The sequence below is a fragment of the Drosophila guanche genome, unplaced genomic scaffold (assembly GCF_900245975.1).
Source record: "Drosophila guanche unplaced genomic scaffold, DGUA_6, whole genome shotgun sequence".
Classification (NCBI taxonomy): Eukaryota; Metazoa; Arthropoda; class Insecta; order Diptera; family Drosophilidae; genus Drosophila; species Drosophila guanche.
Window position 1 is genome coordinate 1,028,433 of NW_022995760.1, and position 19,520 is coordinate 1,047,952.

At 42.8% G+C, this 19,520-nt stretch overlaps 3 protein-coding genes across 4 annotated transcripts; all 3 read left to right on the forward strand.

Moving 5' to 3' along the window:
• Nucleotides 1-223: 223 nt before the first annotated feature.
• LOC117590797 (dynein light chain 1, cytoplasmic) lies at nt 224-11,946 on the forward strand. Its single transcript, XM_034283752.1, has 3 exons — nt 224-363; nt 4,199-4,387; nt 11,711-11,946. Exons 2-3 carry the CDS (start codon nt 4,280-4,282, stop codon nt 11,870-11,872), a joined length of 270 nt encoding a protein of 89 aa, XP_034139643.1. The 5' UTR covers nt 224-363; nt 4,199-4,279; the 3' UTR covers nt 11,873-11,946.
• LOC117590795 (probable serine/threonine-protein kinase fhkB) lies at nt 1,577-13,332 on the forward strand. Of its 2 annotated transcripts, XM_034283751.1 has the most exons (2): nt 1,577-1,584; nt 12,105-13,332. In XM_034283751.1, exon 2 carries the CDS (start codon nt 12,140-12,142, stop codon nt 12,740-12,742), a length of 603 nt encoding a protein of 200 aa, XP_034139642.1. In that variant the 5' UTR covers nt 1,577-1,584; nt 12,105-12,139; the 3' UTR covers nt 12,743-13,332. The 2 variants fall into 2 exon arrangements, with proteins under 2 accessions (XP_034139642.1, XP_034139641.1); XM_034283750.1 differs by lacking the exon at nt 1,577-1,584 and having other exon boundaries at nt 11,880-13,332.
• Nucleotides 13,333-16,718: 3,386 nt separating this feature from the next.
• On the forward strand, nt 16,719-19,261 carry LOC117590794 (pyruvate dehydrogenase E1 component subunit alpha, mitochondrial). Its single transcript, XM_034283749.1, has 4 exons — nt 16,719-16,967; nt 17,256-17,324; nt 17,791-18,678; nt 18,741-19,261. Exons 1-4 carry the CDS (start codon nt 16,908-16,910, stop codon nt 18,921-18,923), a joined length of 1,200 nt encoding a protein of 399 aa, XP_034139640.1. The 5' UTR covers nt 16,719-16,907; the 3' UTR covers nt 18,924-19,261.
• The last annotated feature ends 259 nt before the right edge of the window (nt 19,262-19,520 follow it).

Sequence of the window (19,520 nt, forward strand, 5' to 3'; positions counted from 1 at the left end):
ACCCAATGCCTTTAAAGCAGGGCTCGGCACGGACCTACCTAAAGGGTATAGGACAAGGCGCTGCCGCTCACGTACACGCGTATTGCAGTGAATCGTACCAATACCAATATAGTGAAATGTTCCGTTTTGCGTGCGTCTTCACTCACAAACGTAAAAACGCCCTCTCATTCGCACATATTGACAGCATTTTTAGGGAACAAACTTTGCCGACGAGACCACCCTATATCATTGCGTTATGCGTGCGGCTTCACAAGCTCGGAGCACATCAATTCAACAATAATAATATTCGAACACTCAAAGAGCTCAGTTAGGGCAGTGTGTTAAAAAAAAAAAACAAGGCGAACACGACGAGTGCGCTAAGCGGTAAACACAACACCTCATACAAACATATATAGCATTTTTTTTGCGGCAAATCACAATCCAGGAAGTAAATCAGTTGTTCTGTTAATCGGTCGGTGCTATTTTTTTTTTGTGTTGAATTTACATCTGTATGTATTTTTTTCTTGTTCGTTCTGAAGTGTCAAAATGCGGCGTGCTAAATTCTTATTGCGTGCAAAATTGCTGGAAAAAGGAGCCTCACTCATGTACAGAACCATCTCGGCACACAAACACACGCACACACACACATACACGAATATGCATTAGGGCAACCAAACATTTTTTGTTTTTTCTGTCAAAGTTTGTACATTTTGTTCAATAGCATTTTACAAAGTAGGTTTTTCGGTGGCTGTTTGATATATGTGATAAAATAATACAACACGGCTGGAAGGGAAGCCAATTCTAAACGTTCTGCTGTAATCATTGTTAGCCAAAAAGATCGCGCGCGCAATTGCAATAAATTGCAAATTTCAATTCAGGTAAGTGCAATTTTCTGCCGAAAAGTGTATGTGGGAGAGTGTGAGAATGTTCTCGGGTGTTGTTGGTGCAGGAGGTGGGGGGATTGTGCAATGTATATACGTGTATAATTATTGGGAACACTGCATTGTGTACCCCGTTTTGGCCGTCGTTCGACCAAAAACGCACGCCAAATTCCCATAGTACGATGCGGTGCGGCTTTTGCACGGACACACACACAAAGACACAAGAGCTCCTGACGTAGCAGCAGCACCAGCCGCTGTGGGAAAGATATAAAAGACATTTGGGCACACTGCAGTCAGCGTCACTGTCGCAGTCAGCGTCGCTGCCCACGCACTGTGCAAATTTTTGGTTTTGGGTTGGTTTATTTTTGTTGTTTTTTTTTTAGTGTAGATTGAAACATGAAATATTCATAAATGATATAATATTTGGAGAAGAGGCGTACAAAATCCAGTTTCGCTTCAGTGACGTCAGCGCGGGCATTTCGTAAAAAGGTATACCATATCGCCTCCAGCTCTCTCCAGCGACTTGTACAATTCTTTTGAATATTTCGCCTAATCCGATCTGTTGTCTGGCTAATTTATTCATAGAAGTCGGCGCAGCGCAGCAATTATGGTCGTCTGTGATTTCCGTTTTGTGTTTTCTTGTTTGGAACTTTCCAGTCCCCAGTCCACACAAATTTTTTGCCACAAGATTGATATTTGGATAATTGCTGCTAGAAGGTGGGAGGTATGGGTTTGGGGAATGCAATTAGTCATTATAAAGAGCAGAGATTTGATAGATAATTCAACACTAGCGACATTTGATTTCGAAATGTGGAGGAGCTCTGATTTGTGATATTGTAAACAGAAGCTGATCAAGATATCATTCCGTCTTACTTAACATTCAGTATAACGTTTCCATTAGTGCTACGACTTGTTTTTCCAATTTTTTAATTTTGTGTGTGTTTCTACTTGATTAGATATCAAGCTTAAAGGACCCTTTTTTGCGGTAAAAGGAAATTTAAACTCTACCTCTAATTAGCCAACAGGGATCGCTGTGGATGCTGTTCATCAGGTAACGGAAAAGGGTTAAAAGGGAGTCCATGATAGTAATATCCGACCAGACATATTGGCGGGGCATTGGTAGGGGGCGTGTAGTAAATGATATACAGACAAAGGACATTAGATATTTGCGAGTTTTACCGCTTTCCACCAGAATTGGCATCGAATTGCAGATGGCTCTGTGGCCCATAATGACAGGCAGCAGCAGACACACACTCACACAAAAACAGAGACGCAGACAATAGCGGTAAATTATATTACCGGACGGTGCAGCCTCTCTATAATTCTGTGTGTGCACTTTCAGAAGGGGGAGAGCACGGTCCACCTGTCATTTGTAATTTCATTACCCTCACACACATAAACACATGCATACATACATATGTGCATATGAACGCGCTCATTTCGCGCTTCGATTTTTGTCTGGAAACATAATTATGATATTTTCCGACCCTTTTGTCCGACTACCCTGTGTGTGTGAGACGAATAGGGAGCAAGAGAAAGAGCAAGATGCATCAGTCGATCTCCGCTTGTCTAAAAGTCAGTGCAATATCTAAATGAGTTTTCTGGAGAACTGAAGAAGAACCATGGATGACTCTCTCTCTCTCTCCCGCTATACCGGCACCTGTCTGTCACTCATGCAAACACTCATACAATATGTGTGAGTGCGTCTCCGTTTGAATGAGAATGTATGTACATAGGTATGCGTGTTCGTGTCTCAGTGTGGCATGCATTCAGTGTGCCCACACCCAATTGATTGATAAAATTGTTGCTTGGTCTAGTGATTTCTCTTCGTAAATACTAACAGATTGGCATTGCTAACCCCCTCCCACTGTGAAAGGGGCTCACCGCTAAAGAGTAAAGAGCACTTCAATCTCATCCCCAACGCCCCCTCGCTTTTCAATATCTCTAAAGAGCATTTATTGCTATTTGCTATTGCTATGGCTAAGCAATGCCATAGGCGCGCGCAAATGTATGCTACGCCAAAAAAGAGCATCACGGTCCAGTGGGATGGGGGTGGGGAATGCGAGTCCGTGGATTGAGCCTTGAATTTGAATTAGTTGTGCGCTTCTCCCTTGGCTGCTTGCTTGCGCGTCCTTGGTTAACGGTTATGGCCACACTCAACTTGCTGCGTGCGTTAGAGGAAGATGGCCAGCGAGCTGACTTCAAGGCCATGCAATGTTGCTCCTGCTGTTGCTGCTGCTAATGCTGGGATGCTGAATGCTCGCTCTTGCGCTTTGGCGACTCTCTCCTGTCTCTCATTTCCTCTCTTTCGTTGCAGTCTTGCAAGCTAATTGGCTGCATGTGTGGGTACGGTGTACGTGTGGGTGCGCTGTGGGTGTGTGTGTGTGACGTTCATCTAGCTATGATATTTGATTTGTAATACTCCTTGTACGTATGTACGCCTGGCTCTGTTGCTTGTTCTATAATTAAGTTTTGAGGCCTGGGCTGATGGAAGGCTGATGCGCTCCCACTGTCACACTACAAAAGTATGCAGCAGCAGCTTTTCTCCAATCCACTATGGAGAATTTAAACACTTTTTGCGGCAGAAATTAATAACTTCCAAACGAAACAATATTTTGTATTTCGTTTTTTGATACTAGTTCATATTAGTTGAGAAAATTTCTGACTGTTATCTTAGATACAGGTATTACCTCTTAAATGAACTGGAAATTTACATCCTCTTTTGCAATCTTCTTCTTCACTGAGTTCAAAATTGCAAATAACTCTGAAACATTTTAGTTTAAAATGAGTACTTAAGCGACTAAAGGTTACGCAAAATACAAGAATCATTTAATCAGGATAAATTCAGAAAACATAATTAAAACCTCTCTGATGAGGCTGCTTATAAAAAATTGCAATTAAATTATTGAATTTTTAATTTCATACTACTTTAAAGTTGTTGAAAATAATTTTCTTATTAACAGAGCTTGCATATCGCACGCTAACAGCTCTGTTGAAAAACTGCTATCTTAACAGTGGTAACTGTTTAATTGATCAATGTTTTTCGGATGCATCGCGGTTATTTCAGTAACTTTATGAAAAATGGGTTTTGTCCAGAAAAAGTGGTGAAATTCCCCATAGTGCAATGCGCCTGCGTGGCGCAGTGTGTGGGATGTGTCTCTGTTTGGGTGTTTGTGCAGCTCCTAACACGATTATAAGCCACAGTTTTCATTATATTCCCCTTCTTAAATGTATGTAAAAGTACATTGCATACTTTGTTTACAAGATGTTAATTATTTTTCTCTCCTTTCTTCTCTCTCTCCCACAGTGGTGCTTATCAAATCTCTCTATCGTTGCAGTTACCGACGGATACAGCAGCAGCAGATAAACAGCAACTAAATAGCAATCACAAGTACAGCGTAAAAGAAACAAGCAACAAAATGTCTGACCGAAAGGCTGTCATCAAAAATGCCGACATGAGCGAGGAGATGCAGCAGGATGCTGTCGACTGTGCGACACAGGCCTTGGAGAAGTACAACATTGAGAAGGTGAGTGGTTTGGGGCATTAAGAAGAAGACCAACAGGTGGGCTGTGTTACAAGCGTAGCATAGCGGGGGTATTAGCGAGGATTTGTTGTGCCGCTGCGGCTGCTGCTGCCCTGTGGCAAGCTTTGGTTGCAAGTGCAGGGCAGGCGCCAATTATCTAGGATTTACTTTTGTTCGGCGACTTGTTCCACAAAAGCCCTAACGAGTGCTTTTCATTCTGTGCGTGTTTTCATTGAGGGATTTTCTGATGGCAACATTAAGGATTGTCTCGCTGTGCGAGCGGGGGCCTGGTGGAAAAGTATGAATATCAAAAGTAAATTCCCTTAAATCTCCAGATGGTCATCCATTCATTAAAATTCAATTTTAATGAAGCTAAAAAGGAAGCGATTTTAAATGAAGATGAAAAGAAAGAGGTTTGTTCACAAGGGCAGGGATTTTCGATGTTCAGAAATGGAAAGTTAAGGGGAATTCTTAATTTCTAGTAACAGAAACTAGCTTCGATCCGAAAAAGCTATAAGTGTAGAACCAAAAGGACTATATTCCAAAGCCCCATTTGAAAAGTCCTAAAAATATCAAAAATTGCGACAATTATCTAAATGAAAAATTATAAGCTCTAAATTGTCGTAAATTCCCAAGACCCCACCCCTTAAAGAAAATAATAATTCCGTTGACCTATGTTAGCGCAAATATAAAATTCCCATGACTCATTGAAAGAGCAGAAAACTACTTGAAGTAGAGATGAATTCCATGGGCCTTTTTAAATAGTGGGGAGATTATGATGACCCATGTGCATGCATGAGACACGGTTGTTTGTCGTGGGGTAGGTGAAGGTGGTGGGAAGTACTGACCATCGTTAACGGTTGCCCAATTCTCGGACGGAGGAAAAAAAGGAAGGAACAACAAACAAGGGAGAAAGAGAGGGAGGGGACGAGGGCGAGGGCGAGAAGTACAAGACTAATAAGCTCTTGATTTAGTCTTTGAATAAAAATAAAAAAAAAACAACAACATCCAGCAAAAGCAACACAATCTGCAAACAATGTAAACAAGAGGAGACGAGAGGAGTCGAAGAAATTGAATAATCAATAGAGGTACTACGTGAGTGCGAGGGGGACAAACACAGGCACACACACAAACAAATCAAGACGTGCTCTGGTCAAAGTGTTTGTGTGTTTACGTGTGGGTCAGTGAGAGCGTGCAAGAACAGAGGAGAGGAGAAGCAGAGGGCGCAAGAGCATCAGAAGCGGGAGCAGGACCAGGGGGAAATGGCCATCAACTAACGTTGCTTTTGTCAATGCCAATGACAGAAGACAGAGACAACCGACCAAAGGTACACACAGCAGGAGAGCGACAGTGCTGGAGGAGGAGGTGGAGGAAAAGTCCTTGAAAGGCGAAACGCAAAGTAAACTTGAAATCACAGCGGAAGTGAAATGGGGTGGGGGGGGGGGGGGGGGGGGGGGGGGGGCTAGTGGTCATACCAGCCAATTGTGTGGGGACGGGCTTGGTGGAAATGATTGGTAATGATGGTTAAAAGGGAGGCAGGCTGGGCAGTATAAGAGAAGTAAAATGCAGGGAGAGAGTGAGCAGTAGATTGAACAGCTAATTGAGCAGTAAAAGCATAGTAATTCGTGCGTACTCTCTCCGCTCCCACTACCAACACCAACACCACCACCACCACCACCACCACCACCACCACCACCACGACCACCACACCCTACACACTTGTGAGTGGCTGATACTTGGTGCACCTGCGTGGGCAGTTGTTTTGCACAGAGCTCCCTCCCCCTTATTTTGCGCCTACCTCTTGTTGCTATAAATAAAATATATGCCATACATACACATACACAATCACACGATTGATTGCCTTTTATTGCCGTCCTTTTCTATCGCACTAGCTTTGGTCTTCTCGGTTGGTTCTGGCTCCTGCCTCTGTGGGGGGTTTGACACTCCTTTAGCAGCTCCCTCTCTTCCTGCTCTGTCCTGCCACTCTCTCTCTCTTTCTCGATGTCTCTCTCCACCTATGTATGTGCTTCCTGTAGCTTTTGCTACTCTTTGATTCATTCTATACTTATTTTTATACCCGGTACTTGAAGAGTAAATAGGGTATATTGTATTTGTGCGCATAACGGTTGTATGTAACGCACAGAAGGAAACGTTTCCGACCCCCATGCTCACACTGAAACCAGTGTATTTCAGAAATTAGCCCCGCCCCCGCAAAAGGTCGAAAACCTCCCAAACCTACAGTTTTGAGGAAAGAAAACTAAAAAGCCATTCCGTAGGAAATGACGATATATATCAGATCACCAAATTGGGATCCGATTGGATCATCATTATAGCCACAATGAAGAAATTAATTTCCAGTGGCTAAACCCACCCAGTCCCGCAGCTTATATTTGTTTTTTGTACATTCTCTCATTGACACTCTGCTTCGCGCAGTGCCGAGTCGCTGCCTCTGCCGCGTCTCTGCCCTGACTCTGCAGTGTGTGGCTCTAGGGGAGGGTGTCGAGCTAAAGGAGCGTGTTGGTGTGAGTAGTGTTGTTGATGTATGTAGACGACAGATGAAGAAAAAATGTAAAATTTGACAAATAACCTCTAAGGTGCAGATGTAGTACTGAGTGCCGGGTATAAAAGCTGTGACGCGTAAGAAGCGTCTCACTCACTCGTTCATTCTCAACTCCTTCCGCTGCCTCCATCCTGCTATGCCCCTTCCACCACTCTTTCTCCAGCTCCTACTCCTTCTGCTCTGCCTTCTCCTTGTACTCTTCCAACACTTTCTACCTCTCCTGCTTGTTCCCAACTTCTTCTCCTGCTTTTCTTCCTGCTGCTCTTTCATTGCTTATTGCATAATAAGTTTGCCATATTCTGTCGCTGTGTTTCTGTCTCTCCGTTTCCCAGAGTGTGTCTGTACTTTGCCTGTGCGTGTGTATCTATGTTTGTTTTTTACGGTAATTAAATATGGATTTTTGTGTTGGTGGCGCAACACAAATTTAATTGATTCGATGAAAAGTTACAAATGATACCAAACAAAAACCAACAACAATAAATGGAGAGGAAATTCGTAAAGGCAAGCAAAGGCAAATGTCTCCCGAAGGGGGGGGGGGGGGGGAAGGTGTGGATTCGTTGGTTCTATTCGTTACCCAAAAGGGGAAACCCCAATCAAAAAATGATAGACAATAGAAAACGGAAATATATTTAAAAATCGAGAATCGCTCGCTCCCACCATCCCCACCTCCCTTCCTCCCCACCGCAATCTCCGCTTTCTGTCACCCTTTTTATGGAGTGCATGAGACATGTTTTCAGCAGAAATCTCAGTATTTTTGTTACCCTGTGGAAGAATACAGAACATGGCTCAGTAGATTTTATATATTTACATAAAAATATGGAACTATGAACAGAAAGAGGGGGAACAATCTTCATTGAAACAAATGAGATCCCCACTATCTCGAAACTCCTTCGTTTGTAGAATGGAATAGAATTTTGTGGAATCCAATAAATTAAGACGGAATTTCATGCATTAGCTAATTGAGTACCGTTCGCTTATGGGAACATTCGTGGAAATTATTCTCTGCTTGAAATTAGTTAAATTAAATTTGTTATGCGCCTACAAAAACATCCCGAACATATGTACATACGTACATATGTATGACCTGGTAACGGGGGCGGGTCCTCCATCCTCTCTGCCTCCCCCACAATCACTTATTCATAGAGCGGCAAGCAATCCTCCTTCGAAGCTGATTGCAACGTTAAAAACTTCCTGCCAAATCGGGGGGCCCCTCCACACCCATAATACACACATTTTTTGGTATCCATTAGATACGCAACTAATACTACCCGCCTCACAGTGGGGCGACGGCACACAAGGGTTAAGCTTCTTCTAGCCGATGCTTTTTTTTTGTTGCCTTGCTGCTTGGTGTATTTTATATTTTTAGGGGCAACAGCGGCTGTGGCTGCGGCGGCAACCTTTCGAGCAGCTTAAATATCGTATCCATCGGCATTATGCTCTAGTGTGTATCTGTGTATGTCTCTGTCTCTATTTGAGTGTGTGTGTGTGTGTGTGTGTGTGTGTGTGTGTGTGAGCGCCTTGACTGCGGCAGCGATTTAAAGGCAAAGCCCTAAAATAAGCCAACAGGAGGGCCAACAGCAACAGCAGCAGCAGCAAAAAATCTTGAATTTCCATTATTCTGCGTCAAGTTTTAAAAATAAATTTAATTAGGTTTTTGTGTGTCCCCTTTTTGCCTACCCTCAGTTTAAACACCCTATTGCTCTCCATCTCTTTTTCTAACCATCCATCCATCTATATCTTCCTGCTTGTTGTGTGATGTTATCCTTTCATTAGTTTTTATGTGCCGCACAAAAAGCCGCAGGAGCTGCCGCAGTCACGGCCGTAGCCGTTGCTGCGAATGCAAACAAATGGCCAAACATTTTATTACAGTATATTTTTCCCCCCCAAAAAACGTAGTTTTGCCCCCGATTGTTTTTTACGTGGCCAAAAATGTTTAATCAATATGCGGACAGAAAATGGGATATTCGCATGTAAATATTGGAGAAGTATCCATCAGATACACAGGCAAAACAACAGATACATATGCACATTGATTGACACACATTTCACGTTTTGATTGGTCGGTATTGAGGGGAGTTGGGGGTTAATGCACCGTTCAACGATTCCACACTAAAGAAATTCTTTTGTATATAATACATATTTTCTTTCGCTGTCCTTACGCTTATGAGAAATGTTGTTTCCTTCAATGATGTGCACTCAACAGAACACAGTACACACGTAGATAAATCGTTCATAAACGGGGAATAATCGTAGGTCTCATCTCTCATCATCGCTTTCTTTCAATATTATTTGCCCCTGATTGAAATATATCTAAGAAAAAGGGCCATAGAAAATGTCTAAGTTGAAATATCAATATGTCCCCTGCCAGAAAACACATGTCCAAAATGGCAAAAGGTTCATTATTATTCACGAAATGAAACTTCTTCGCGAATGTGTGTTGCCTTGGCCCCCACTGCACTTTCCTGCTTCCATTTGCTGTTTGTTGGGTTGTGTGTCACAATTTTGAGTTGCCAAAACAACAATTCCATGGCATTGCTAGGGGATGATAGGAATATGGGATAGGATGGGATGGGAGGGGATGGATGGTCTGATGTGGTCTGGAGTTGCCGCTTGTGAGTGGGTGGGGGCGATGTGTGCCTCAAACCAAAATTGAATATAAAACAATCAACTTTATATTGTCGTCTGACACGACATGCGGCGGAGGCACACGCACGGCTTACAAAAACAAACAAGAAACACAAAAGGACACTGAAATGAATGGAATGACTTAATACGCGATCGCAGTGTCATCACTGAGACCAGAGAAGAAACTATATAAGAATAGAGGAGAATAGATTGGAAGATTAAAAGAAAGGGCATGGAGCTAATGTAGAGTTATCACTGTACCCTCCACCGCACTCAACACAATCAAAATTTGTGGACATTTTTGTAAAGTTATTTTTTGTTTTTGCTGGATTTTGTTTGTTTTTGTAGGTTACGAGGTTAAGTTTATGACTGCACGCACACACCCTTCACTGCCCTAAATGGTGACCCAATCAAATCCCCTACTTCTGCCACACAATCAACAATCCTCGGCAGTGCCACCCAAAAACTCTGAAAGAGAGGAAAGTTTTAGCTTTGGATTTTCTTCGTCAGGTTTAAGGCTAGTTGTGTTTCGGAGCGAGGGAGTTAGTAGAGTTAGAAACACATCGTCCTTACCCTTCCTTTTCTTTTTTTATTTTCTACGCTCTTTATCAATGTAACTTCCCTTTTTCGCTGCATTCTTCACTCGTTTTCCACCCATTCTTTCATCGTTCTGGTTCCATTTAATTGTGCTTTTCCGCCCATTTTCCCTTTCCCGAATTTATTCTGTTTTATGAAAAGTTTTTCAATATGCCATCTGGAGTTTATTGATAGATAGGTTGAGTTGGTTGGCTTTAGGTTGGGGAAACATTTATAGTGACAATGGGGAAGCAACTTTTATCCTTTTATATTTCTGGTTTTTCCTATAAGTTTGCAACAGTTCTCAATCTTCTATCGTTTCATTTCCCTCATCTACGCCTTGTCGTATTCCATGCACTATCTTCCCCCTCCACGGGGTGCTATATTTATGTGGACGCCAGTGTGGCTCCCTCTCCATTCTGCCTCCCACATATGAATCTATGTGAGTTGTGTGTGTGTGTGGGAGGATGAATGTGTCTGTGTGCTTTGCGTAACCCTGGATTTTTACGCCGCCCGCAATTGCAACTCTGGCAATGACCTTTGACATTTTCAAAAGACAAAACAAAAAAATGGGATATTTGAAAATAGTGAACCACGAAATATGAACACTCAACGCAGAATGCTGCAGACGCAGGCCATCCATGCGATGTTCAGACTTTCCGTTCTGCTGCAGCCTGCAGTAATTTCCATCCTACTCCGCAGCATGCCGCCGCATGGCTCCTCCTCCTGCTTTCCCCTAACCCTTGCTTTTCTCTCTGATTTCCTTATTTCGCTCCTACGCCTCCGCTTGGTGTTGCAGCCTCTCTATATCTCCTTCTCTCGCTGAAACTGTTGCTCTAATTGCTTAATTCTTTGACCCACAAACAAAAACGCAACAATCCATAACGTAACTCATTAGTAAACAAGAACTTTTGCCCATCCCACAGCCCACACTATACACGTTTTCCTTTTGGTACCTCCTTCTTATATTCTCCTGTGGGGCCAAGACCCAGAATTTTCGGCTGTTTTTGGGTCACATTTTCGGGGGTCGAGGGTTGTCCTAGTGACAGACGACGACCACGATGAAGACTGTCGCTTGGAACGGTAGTTGGCAGAGTCAGAATTTTGGCATGTTGTGGGGAGTTTGTATGCGTGTGTGTGTGGCACAAATGTGGTTTGACGGGGAAAGGGAGTGTGTGTGTGAGTGCGGCGCAGAGAATTTTATTGAGTTTGCCGCTAGATTGCTGCCAGCCACCGCTTTTTCCCCGCTGCTGCTAATTCTAAAACATTTAGCAGTCAATTGCTACTGTCGGTTTTTCGTTTTCGTTTTCGTTTTGATTTCGGTTCTTGTTTGGGGATATATTTTGTTGACAGTTTTCGTGGGTAACTGATTTTTCAATCATAAAGCGTAACAAATTACCTTTAAAAGATTTGTTGAACTTTAAATGGAATAAACATTGAAATTTTATTGCAAAAATATTGCTCTGTAAACGGAGGGATTGTTAAAGGGCGGAATTATAATAGCTAAACCTTAATCGGCTCTTAACTGAATCTCTTTGTTTCTCTGTTTTTATTTTGTTTTTCAGGACATTGCCGCCTATATCAAGAAGGAGTTCGACAAGAAATACAATCCAACATGGCATTGCATTGTGGGCCGCAACTTTGGATCGTATGTGACACACGAGACGCGCCATTTCATCTACTTCTACTTGGGCCAGGTGGCCATACTACTGTTTAAGAGCGGTTAAAGTATTGTCGAGTCGGATGCGGTGGTGGTCAGGAGGCTGATGGCCGAGCAGCAGCTGTTGCAACACCAACAACATACCAATACACAGCATACACAACATCAACACCAGCAACAGCAGCATCCATCAGTGGAAGATGAACAACAACAACACAACAACCCACAGAAACAGCAACAACAACAAGAGCAGCATCCCCAACCAGATGTGGATCCACAACAGAAAAAGGTGAAACAAGAGCAGCAAGAACAGGAACATCCAAAGGATGTGGAAATGATGCACCAACAGCAGGCGGATGATCAAGACACACAACAGCAACAATCACAAAAACAGCCGCACCATCACACGGATCAACAACTGGAGACGGATATGGAACTAGATCTGGACCTGGACTTTGATCAGGAATACATTGAGGGTATGGAATACGAGGATGAGGAAGATGTCGAAGTCGATGTGGATGTGGACGTCGATGTCGATGTTGATGTCGATGTGAACGAAGCAGTGGGCAACGACAACGAGGAGGAGGTTGAGGAAGAGGAGGAGGAGGAAGAGGAAGACACAGACGATGGTACCATTGTCGAGGACAGTGATGCCACCAGTTGCAGCAGTTGTCGTCGCGCCGAAGTGGAGGAGCTGCAACAGCTTCAACAGCAGCAGGAGGAGGAGCTACTCCAACAACAACAACCAACAATGCAACAGCACCAACAACAAACACTAAAACAAACACTACAACAGCAGCCGGGGCACGTGGTGGAGGTACCTGCGGCTGTGGTTCCAGCTCCTGTTGCACCTGTTCAGGATGATGACGACAACGATGATGACGAGGATCTGGATGTCGATATCGATATCGAACTTCCATCGGTAGATGGTGCCTAGATCCTCGTCGAACGATTATAGTTCCATATACGCACACACACATGCGCAGTCGCAGCATCACCAACCTCAGCAGCAGGAAAAACAAGAGCAACAACAACAGAATGTTCGTCCGTGTGGCATGGTGCTAATGAACGAAATACCCAAATTTTGTTGCTTTGGGTATTTCAATCATTGATTGATCAGACACTAATCACAGACACAAGGACACACGCCTCCAAAATTTTGGACAAAACAAAATGTGTTTACACACACCCAAAATACACCGCTAGATAGATCCGATTATATATATACATATAGATATAGATCGCGGATCGCAGATCGTAGTAGGACCAACGCCGCTAAAATCATCAATTTATTAGATAATTTCCCCATCTGGCAACAACAACCACCAAATCGATATATATATATACACGTGCATTTTTCCCTATTTATATGTATTTGAGAATTGTTTTATTGATCGATATGATATGATGTAACAAAACTCAAACACAAATATTTTTATTTGTTTTCTGTTTCTTTTTTGTTTTAAAGACACGAAAATTATTGCAACAAACTCAAATCACGATTAAAAATAATGTTGAACTTAAATGGAAAAATTGGCATTCTTTTTATTTTTTTGCACACAGTCCTCCCTCGCACACACAGCGCTCCCCCGTTGTATACCCTCTCTTTAGCTATAATTTTCCCCCTGAAATCCAGCAGAGAAAATGAATCGTTGGCAGGCAGGCAGCAGCATGCAGCAGCAAATGGAAAGAACCATACAAAAATTATAAAAGAAAAATAAAACAAGAGGACACCGAACAGGACAGAACAGAACAGCAAACACACTGACACACATACATAACATTCAAGTACAGTCAACACAAACCACCACTACACCCGATTTACAGCAGCAAAAGCCGCGCTAAGCAAAGGATAAACCAAAGAGGAAACCAAACCAAAGGAGAATTCTGCCAACAAAAACAAGATGGGCAAAAACTTGAGCAAAACAAATCATTGTAATGGCAAATAATTGTAAACGAAATTGAATTTAAGCCGCAGAATATTAATCATCATTTATCATGTTCCCATTTATTTACTAAATGTATTGTAATGTGGATAAAAAACAAAACAGAAGAAGCAAAAACAGTCAGAAGGCAAACACATTGTCAAAACACAAATGGCATAAACAACCACATACACACACATTTTGTGCATCAGCAACCAAAACCAACAGAAACGAAACAACTTAATAGATATTTATACATATATTATATATAGATGTATTTGTATATTTCCTTGCTTTTGAGCACCCGAAATTGTGGTCCCACACTGAAAAGAGCATTGGAGAGGCGAGTCATGTGACATTGGTACAGCAAGAGCAACAGCACATGCGATATGATGATATGGTCCATCCACAAAAACAGAAAGGAAACAGAATTTTGGTCAGAAACAAAATAGGGGAAAGGATTGGAGAAAACAGATGAGAAATGTAGTAAAAGTAAAAGCAAACGAAAAAAAAACGGAACACACAGCCCAAGCAAAATATATATTGTAATTATTCTCTTGTCGTTTACATAAATGTGTGCTATATATGTTAAAAATACTTCCAATTGGATTTACGTTGTTGGACGAACAGCAAATCAGAAGCAAATTAAAATACAAACAAAAATATTTAAAAAATACCACATGCAATTTTTAGCCAAAACCAAAGGGAATAGACAAATCTTTTAGATGAGAAGATCGGATCAGAGGAAAAACATAGAAAAGACAAACAAGATCAAGCAAAACATTAATTCACACAAATAAACAGAGAGAGAGAGAGAGAGAGAGAACAAATCAGCGGGTGGAAAAAGGAATGGAATGGAAACATAAGTAAATTCAATAAATATGTGTAAATTATGCAGAAAAAAAAACAAAACCCTAAGTAAAAGAAACCTACTCCAAAGTTTAATACGTAATTTCCTAAACGAAAAAGAAACCAAGAAAAACACGGAAACACCGAACAACCGAAAAGCAGGCGGCATTTCGCAGCACTGGTACTATGCAACCACTACACAGCACTAATCGAGACGTGAACAAAATATCATTACGCAACACACACAACTTTACAGTTACTTTAGCACACACCGTCGCACCTCGCTCTTTGCTATTTGCGATTTTTTTTAGATTATTGCTCGGCACGATTTTCCTTGGAACACGGACTATTTATGCTAACGGTAAGATTTCCCTCTACCACACCACCACACACAACCCCATTCCCGTGCCCTCACGAATGCATCAGTGCAGAATAACCAAAGTAAAAAAAAAAAACAATTAAAAAAAAAGGTAAAACCCACACACATCTATGACACACCGACACACATGAAGAAAAAGCATAATTTTTTGTCTTTAATAAGAAATTCTAAGAAAAACCAAAAAAAGATATGGAAGAATGGAGGAGAAAAAACCAAAACACAACAAAACACACATGAGGACTTCTACTAAGTGTTTATATATACAACAACAACAAGAACAACAAAAAATATATATACATACATACGTACATGTGTGTATATGCATATTAAAGATAAAAGAGCATAATTTTTTGTCATAATGCAGAATATTTGCATGCCACGTGCATGAGAAACCAATTTTTGATGTGAAACAAACTAAAAAAAAATTTTGAAAAAAACGGCAGAGAGTAAAAGAAAAGAAACCCGAAAGCAGGATAGTAAATGAAAGAAAAATGAATCATTGGAAAACGGGCATTAAATTGCCAGAACCAGAGCGGGATAGACAGTTAGATAGACAAACGGACGCGACGGGACGGCGAGAGTAATCGAGACGACAGGACAGCATCAGTGTAGGTGGCGCTATGTGGGCGCTGATTAAAAAAATAGAGAGAGAGAGAGAGAGAGAGAGAGAGAGTGAGCGAGCAAAGCAGAGCAGAGCATGTTTGAATACAAGAATTTTGATCTATTGTTTTTTATTTTCGTTATTATTTCAATCCAATACCAATCCATTGGCAGACCTAACCCCTACCACCCCATACGTCCAACCAAAACCCTTATACATTTTTGTTGTTTAGTTTTTGCCAAACAATTGTACTCGAGCCATGGGGTGAAAAACTCTCTCGGAACTCAAATCTTGTAGCTGCCATTTCTTAAGCAATCACAAAAACCGAAAATAAAATATAACAAATTCCAACAAATATTAAAACTAGTTTAAACTTAGTTTGTAACCATAATTATTTCGTATCGAGAAACGTGCTCTCTCCATGTTATTTTTTCTACTTCTAGTTCTGCTGGTTTTTGTGCAAGAAATAAACATTACTTAAGTTTTTGTAAGAGTTTAGTGAATTATGTGAGAAGCGTGAAGCGATATTCAAGCAAAATGTAATGAAATGATAGCGGAAATGATGGCGAAAATGATGGGAACTTCAAGTAAGCATACGAGTAAGAAAACAAAGGAAGCAAGAAACAAAAACCAAATTGAGATTTCTTCAATGTGAAATAAAAGTACTTCTTTGAGACCGGGCATGAGAATGTGTTTTTATTTTGGAACAGGGATGAGATAATCTATAACTAGGGATTTGGTATTCAACACAGAGATTTGATGCGTTAAGGAAATAAAGCAAAAATTGCCTGCTATCAAGGCAAAATTTCATTCAAACCTCCCGCCAATGATAGGGCCACCCACGCAATGCGCACCAGTCGATACATCGACAGTGTCAGCATATCTCACATCGATAGTTGTCGGAGAGCTAATCGTGCCGGACCATCGACGAATTCTAGCCAATCTTGTATACAATTAACTTATCAATTGGATACAATTATAGTTTCATTTCTGAGAGTCTGAGCTTGCTAGTACTATTAAACAGAATATCAAAATCGAGGAGTTGGTTTATTGTTATGGTATGTTTAAAAAATTTTGGTATATTTCTGAGGGCTATCGATGATTCCGCGGTCCTCTATGGTCCACCCACCACTAGCTGTTACGCGAACAAGAAATAGCAATAGAAAAATTGATAAACTAATCTACTATTTTTTGTTTAACACTTACAACGACGGCGCGGCAGTGCGGTGTGCTCAGTGCGTGATAGAGAGAGACAGCCAGCTTGATCCACATATAGTTATAGATCGATCGCTTAAAGCCCCCTCATCGAAGTTTTTGATCCAGTTTTAGCGGAAAATCTTGCCGAAAAATGTTGCGTACTCTGTCACGCGTTAGCGAATTGCCACTTATTGTTAAGCAATTGCAAAAAGTACGTAATCCTGTCACTAACCCCAACGTTGTTATCACTAATCTCGAGCGACAGCAAACACAACGACAACAGCAACTACAACAACAACAATACCAAAAACACACCACAACAATAAATAAATGCACTAACACTACAAGTGGCGGCAACAACAGCAATCACTGGACAGTGCGGCTGCAACATCATCTTCATCGGCAGCAGCAGCTCCAGCAGCAGCAGCAGCAGCATCATCAACAGCTAAGCCTAAACATCTGTCGAGGTTATTCATCATCATTTTTCGGTCTATTCCAGAATGCAGCACAGGCTGGCGTGGCCAAAACCAACAACTATGCCACGGAGGCGACAGTGCAAGTGAATCGCGTAAGTTAATTGGCTGGGGGGAGAAAGGGGCATAAGGTGGAAAATTAAATCAAAATCACCAACAGATTACATAATGCGCTCTACCATCAGATAGCAAAAGTGTGCGTGCGTGTGTGTGAGTGCACAGGGTTGCATTGACACACACACTCAGAGTGTGGTGTTCTAGCACCGTTAGCCGGCAGAGCGGCATTCCGTCAATTTTCAAAATGATCAAGGTCACGGAGCGCACACTTGACACGCTGCCGCTGCTTTTTGCGTGGCCGCCGCGTGACCGAGACGGGTAGACACGCACCGCACCGCCACTCACCGTATCAGCATCACTCCGTCTCTGTCTGTCTTTGATTGGATTTTGTTTTGTTTACACCTCCCCTTATCAGGGGATCAGGCCATCACCTCAAGCCATTTCGCTTTCCTATTTTCCGCGAGTGGAAACTTTTCCTAATCGTTTCACATTCGCCGCTTGCAGCCCTTCAAGTTGCATCGCTTGGACGAAGGACCGGCCACCGAGGTGAAACTGACCAAGGATGAGGCGCTCAAGTACTATACACAAATGCAGACGATCCGACGCATTGAGACGGCGGCCGGCAATCTCTACAAGGAGAAGATCATTCGGGGCTTCTGTCATCTGTATTCCGGACAGGAGGCCTGCGCCGTGGGCATGAAGGCGGCCATGCGGGATGTGGACAACATCATTTCGGCATACCGTGTCCACGGCTGGACGTACCTGATGGGCGTCTCGCCCATTGGTGTCCTTGCCGAGCTGACCGGCAACCAGAGTGGGTGCGCCCGCGGCAAGGGCGGCTCCATGCACATGTATGCCCCGAACTTCTTCGGCGGCAATGGCATTGTTGGCGCCCAAGTGCCGCTGGGCACTGGCGTGGGTCTGGCCTGCAAGTACAAGGGGAACGGCGGTATGTGCCTGGCCCTCTACGGCGATGGTGCGGCCAATCAGGGCCAGGTGTTCGAGGCCTACAACATGGCCTATCTGTGGAAGTTGCCCGTGATCTTTGTCTGCGAGAACAACAACTATGGCATGGGCACCAGCTCGGAGCGTGCCTCCTGCAACACGGACTACTACACACGCGGCGATGCCCTGCCCGGCATCTGGGTGGACGGCATGGATGTGCTGGCCGTGCGCAGTGCCACAGAGTTTGCCATCAACTATGTGAACACCGTCGGTCCCCTGGTAATGGAGACGAACACGTATCGGTACTCGGGCCATTCCATGTCCGATCCGGGCACCTCGTACCGCACCCGCGAGGAGATCCAGGAGGTGCGCCAAAAGCGTGATCCCATCACATCCTTCAAGGAAATGTGCATTGAGCTGGGTCTCATCACCACCGACGAAGTCAAGGTAAGGATTAAGGAGAGACTCCTTCTACGTGTTCTGGCTAAAAATTCTCTTCTCTTTTCCAGGCAATCGATCTGAAGGTGCGCAAGGAGATCGACGAGGCCACTGCCTTTGCCAAGAGCGATGCCGAGCTGGCTGTCAGCCATCTCTGGACGGATGTGTCCTCCAATAATTTGGAGCCCAAGCTGCGTGGCACCAACAGCTACAATCTGGATCACATCCAGGAACGCAAGGGTGTCAATCACTAGAGATCTGCCGAAACCAACTCCCCCTCCTCAAACTCAAACGCAAACACACAAGACACAGAATAACCCACACACTCACACGCAATCTCTAGCTCTTAAGCCGAAAGTTGGAATATCCCCTGCCTATAAGTGGAGGTTCCTGTTCGAGGAATCATCCCACAACTTAGCGAATCGAAGCATACACAAACACAGAAAGCAAACAACCCTACACGCACCGCCACCCACTCACCCTGGTTGATGGTTTTGGGGAATTACTGCATTGGATATTATTGGATAAATTGTGAACGTGTTCAATATGGATAAAGCGAGGTGTAAATTGTTGAAAATATACATTATAAATATTAATTGACATGCTGATTAACCAAATGACAGATTTACACGATAAGGAGGTGATCTGTCTGTCCGTTTGTCTGTTCGTCTGTCTGCCGATTGTATGTCCAATAATGTATGTGAAATGTGTCCGTCTGCGTGTTCTTTAAAGTTTGATTCGCAAGTGAATCTATCTATCTACCAAAGAGACCTGATATCGAGAGACGTGTACTTCGAACTCATCCGAAATGCTTTATATAAGAAATTACGAGAAGCAAAGGAAGCAATCGA

What these genes read in the sequence shown, in the direction of transcription:
- LOC117590797 (XM_034283752.1), top strand. Translation starts at nt 4,280, where the DNA reads ATGTCTGACCGAAAGGCTGTCATCAAAAATGCCGACATGAGCGAGGAG. An exon ending in AGAAGTACAACATTGAGAAG is followed by an intron (nt 4,388 to 11,710) that starts GTGAGTGGTTTG and finishes TTTGTTTTTCAG; the next exon opens with GACATTGCCGCCTATATCAA.
- LOC117590795 (XM_034283750.1), top strand. Translation starts at nt 11,912, where the DNA reads ATGGCCGAGCAGCAGCTGTTGCAACACCAACAACATACCAATACACAG.
- LOC117590794 (XM_034283749.1), top strand. Translation starts at nt 16,908, where the DNA reads ATGTTGCGTACTCTGTCACGCGTTAGCGAATTGCCACTTATTGTTAAG. An exon ending in TTGTTAAGCAATTGCAAAAA is followed by an intron (nt 16,968 to 17,255) that starts GTACGTAATCCT and finishes GGTCTATTCCAG; the next exon opens with AATGCAGCACAGGCTGGCGT. An exon ending in CGACAGTGCAAGTGAATCGC is followed by an intron (nt 17,325 to 17,790) that starts GTAAGTTAATTG and finishes CGCCGCTTGCAG; the next exon opens with CCCTTCAAGTTGCATCGCTT.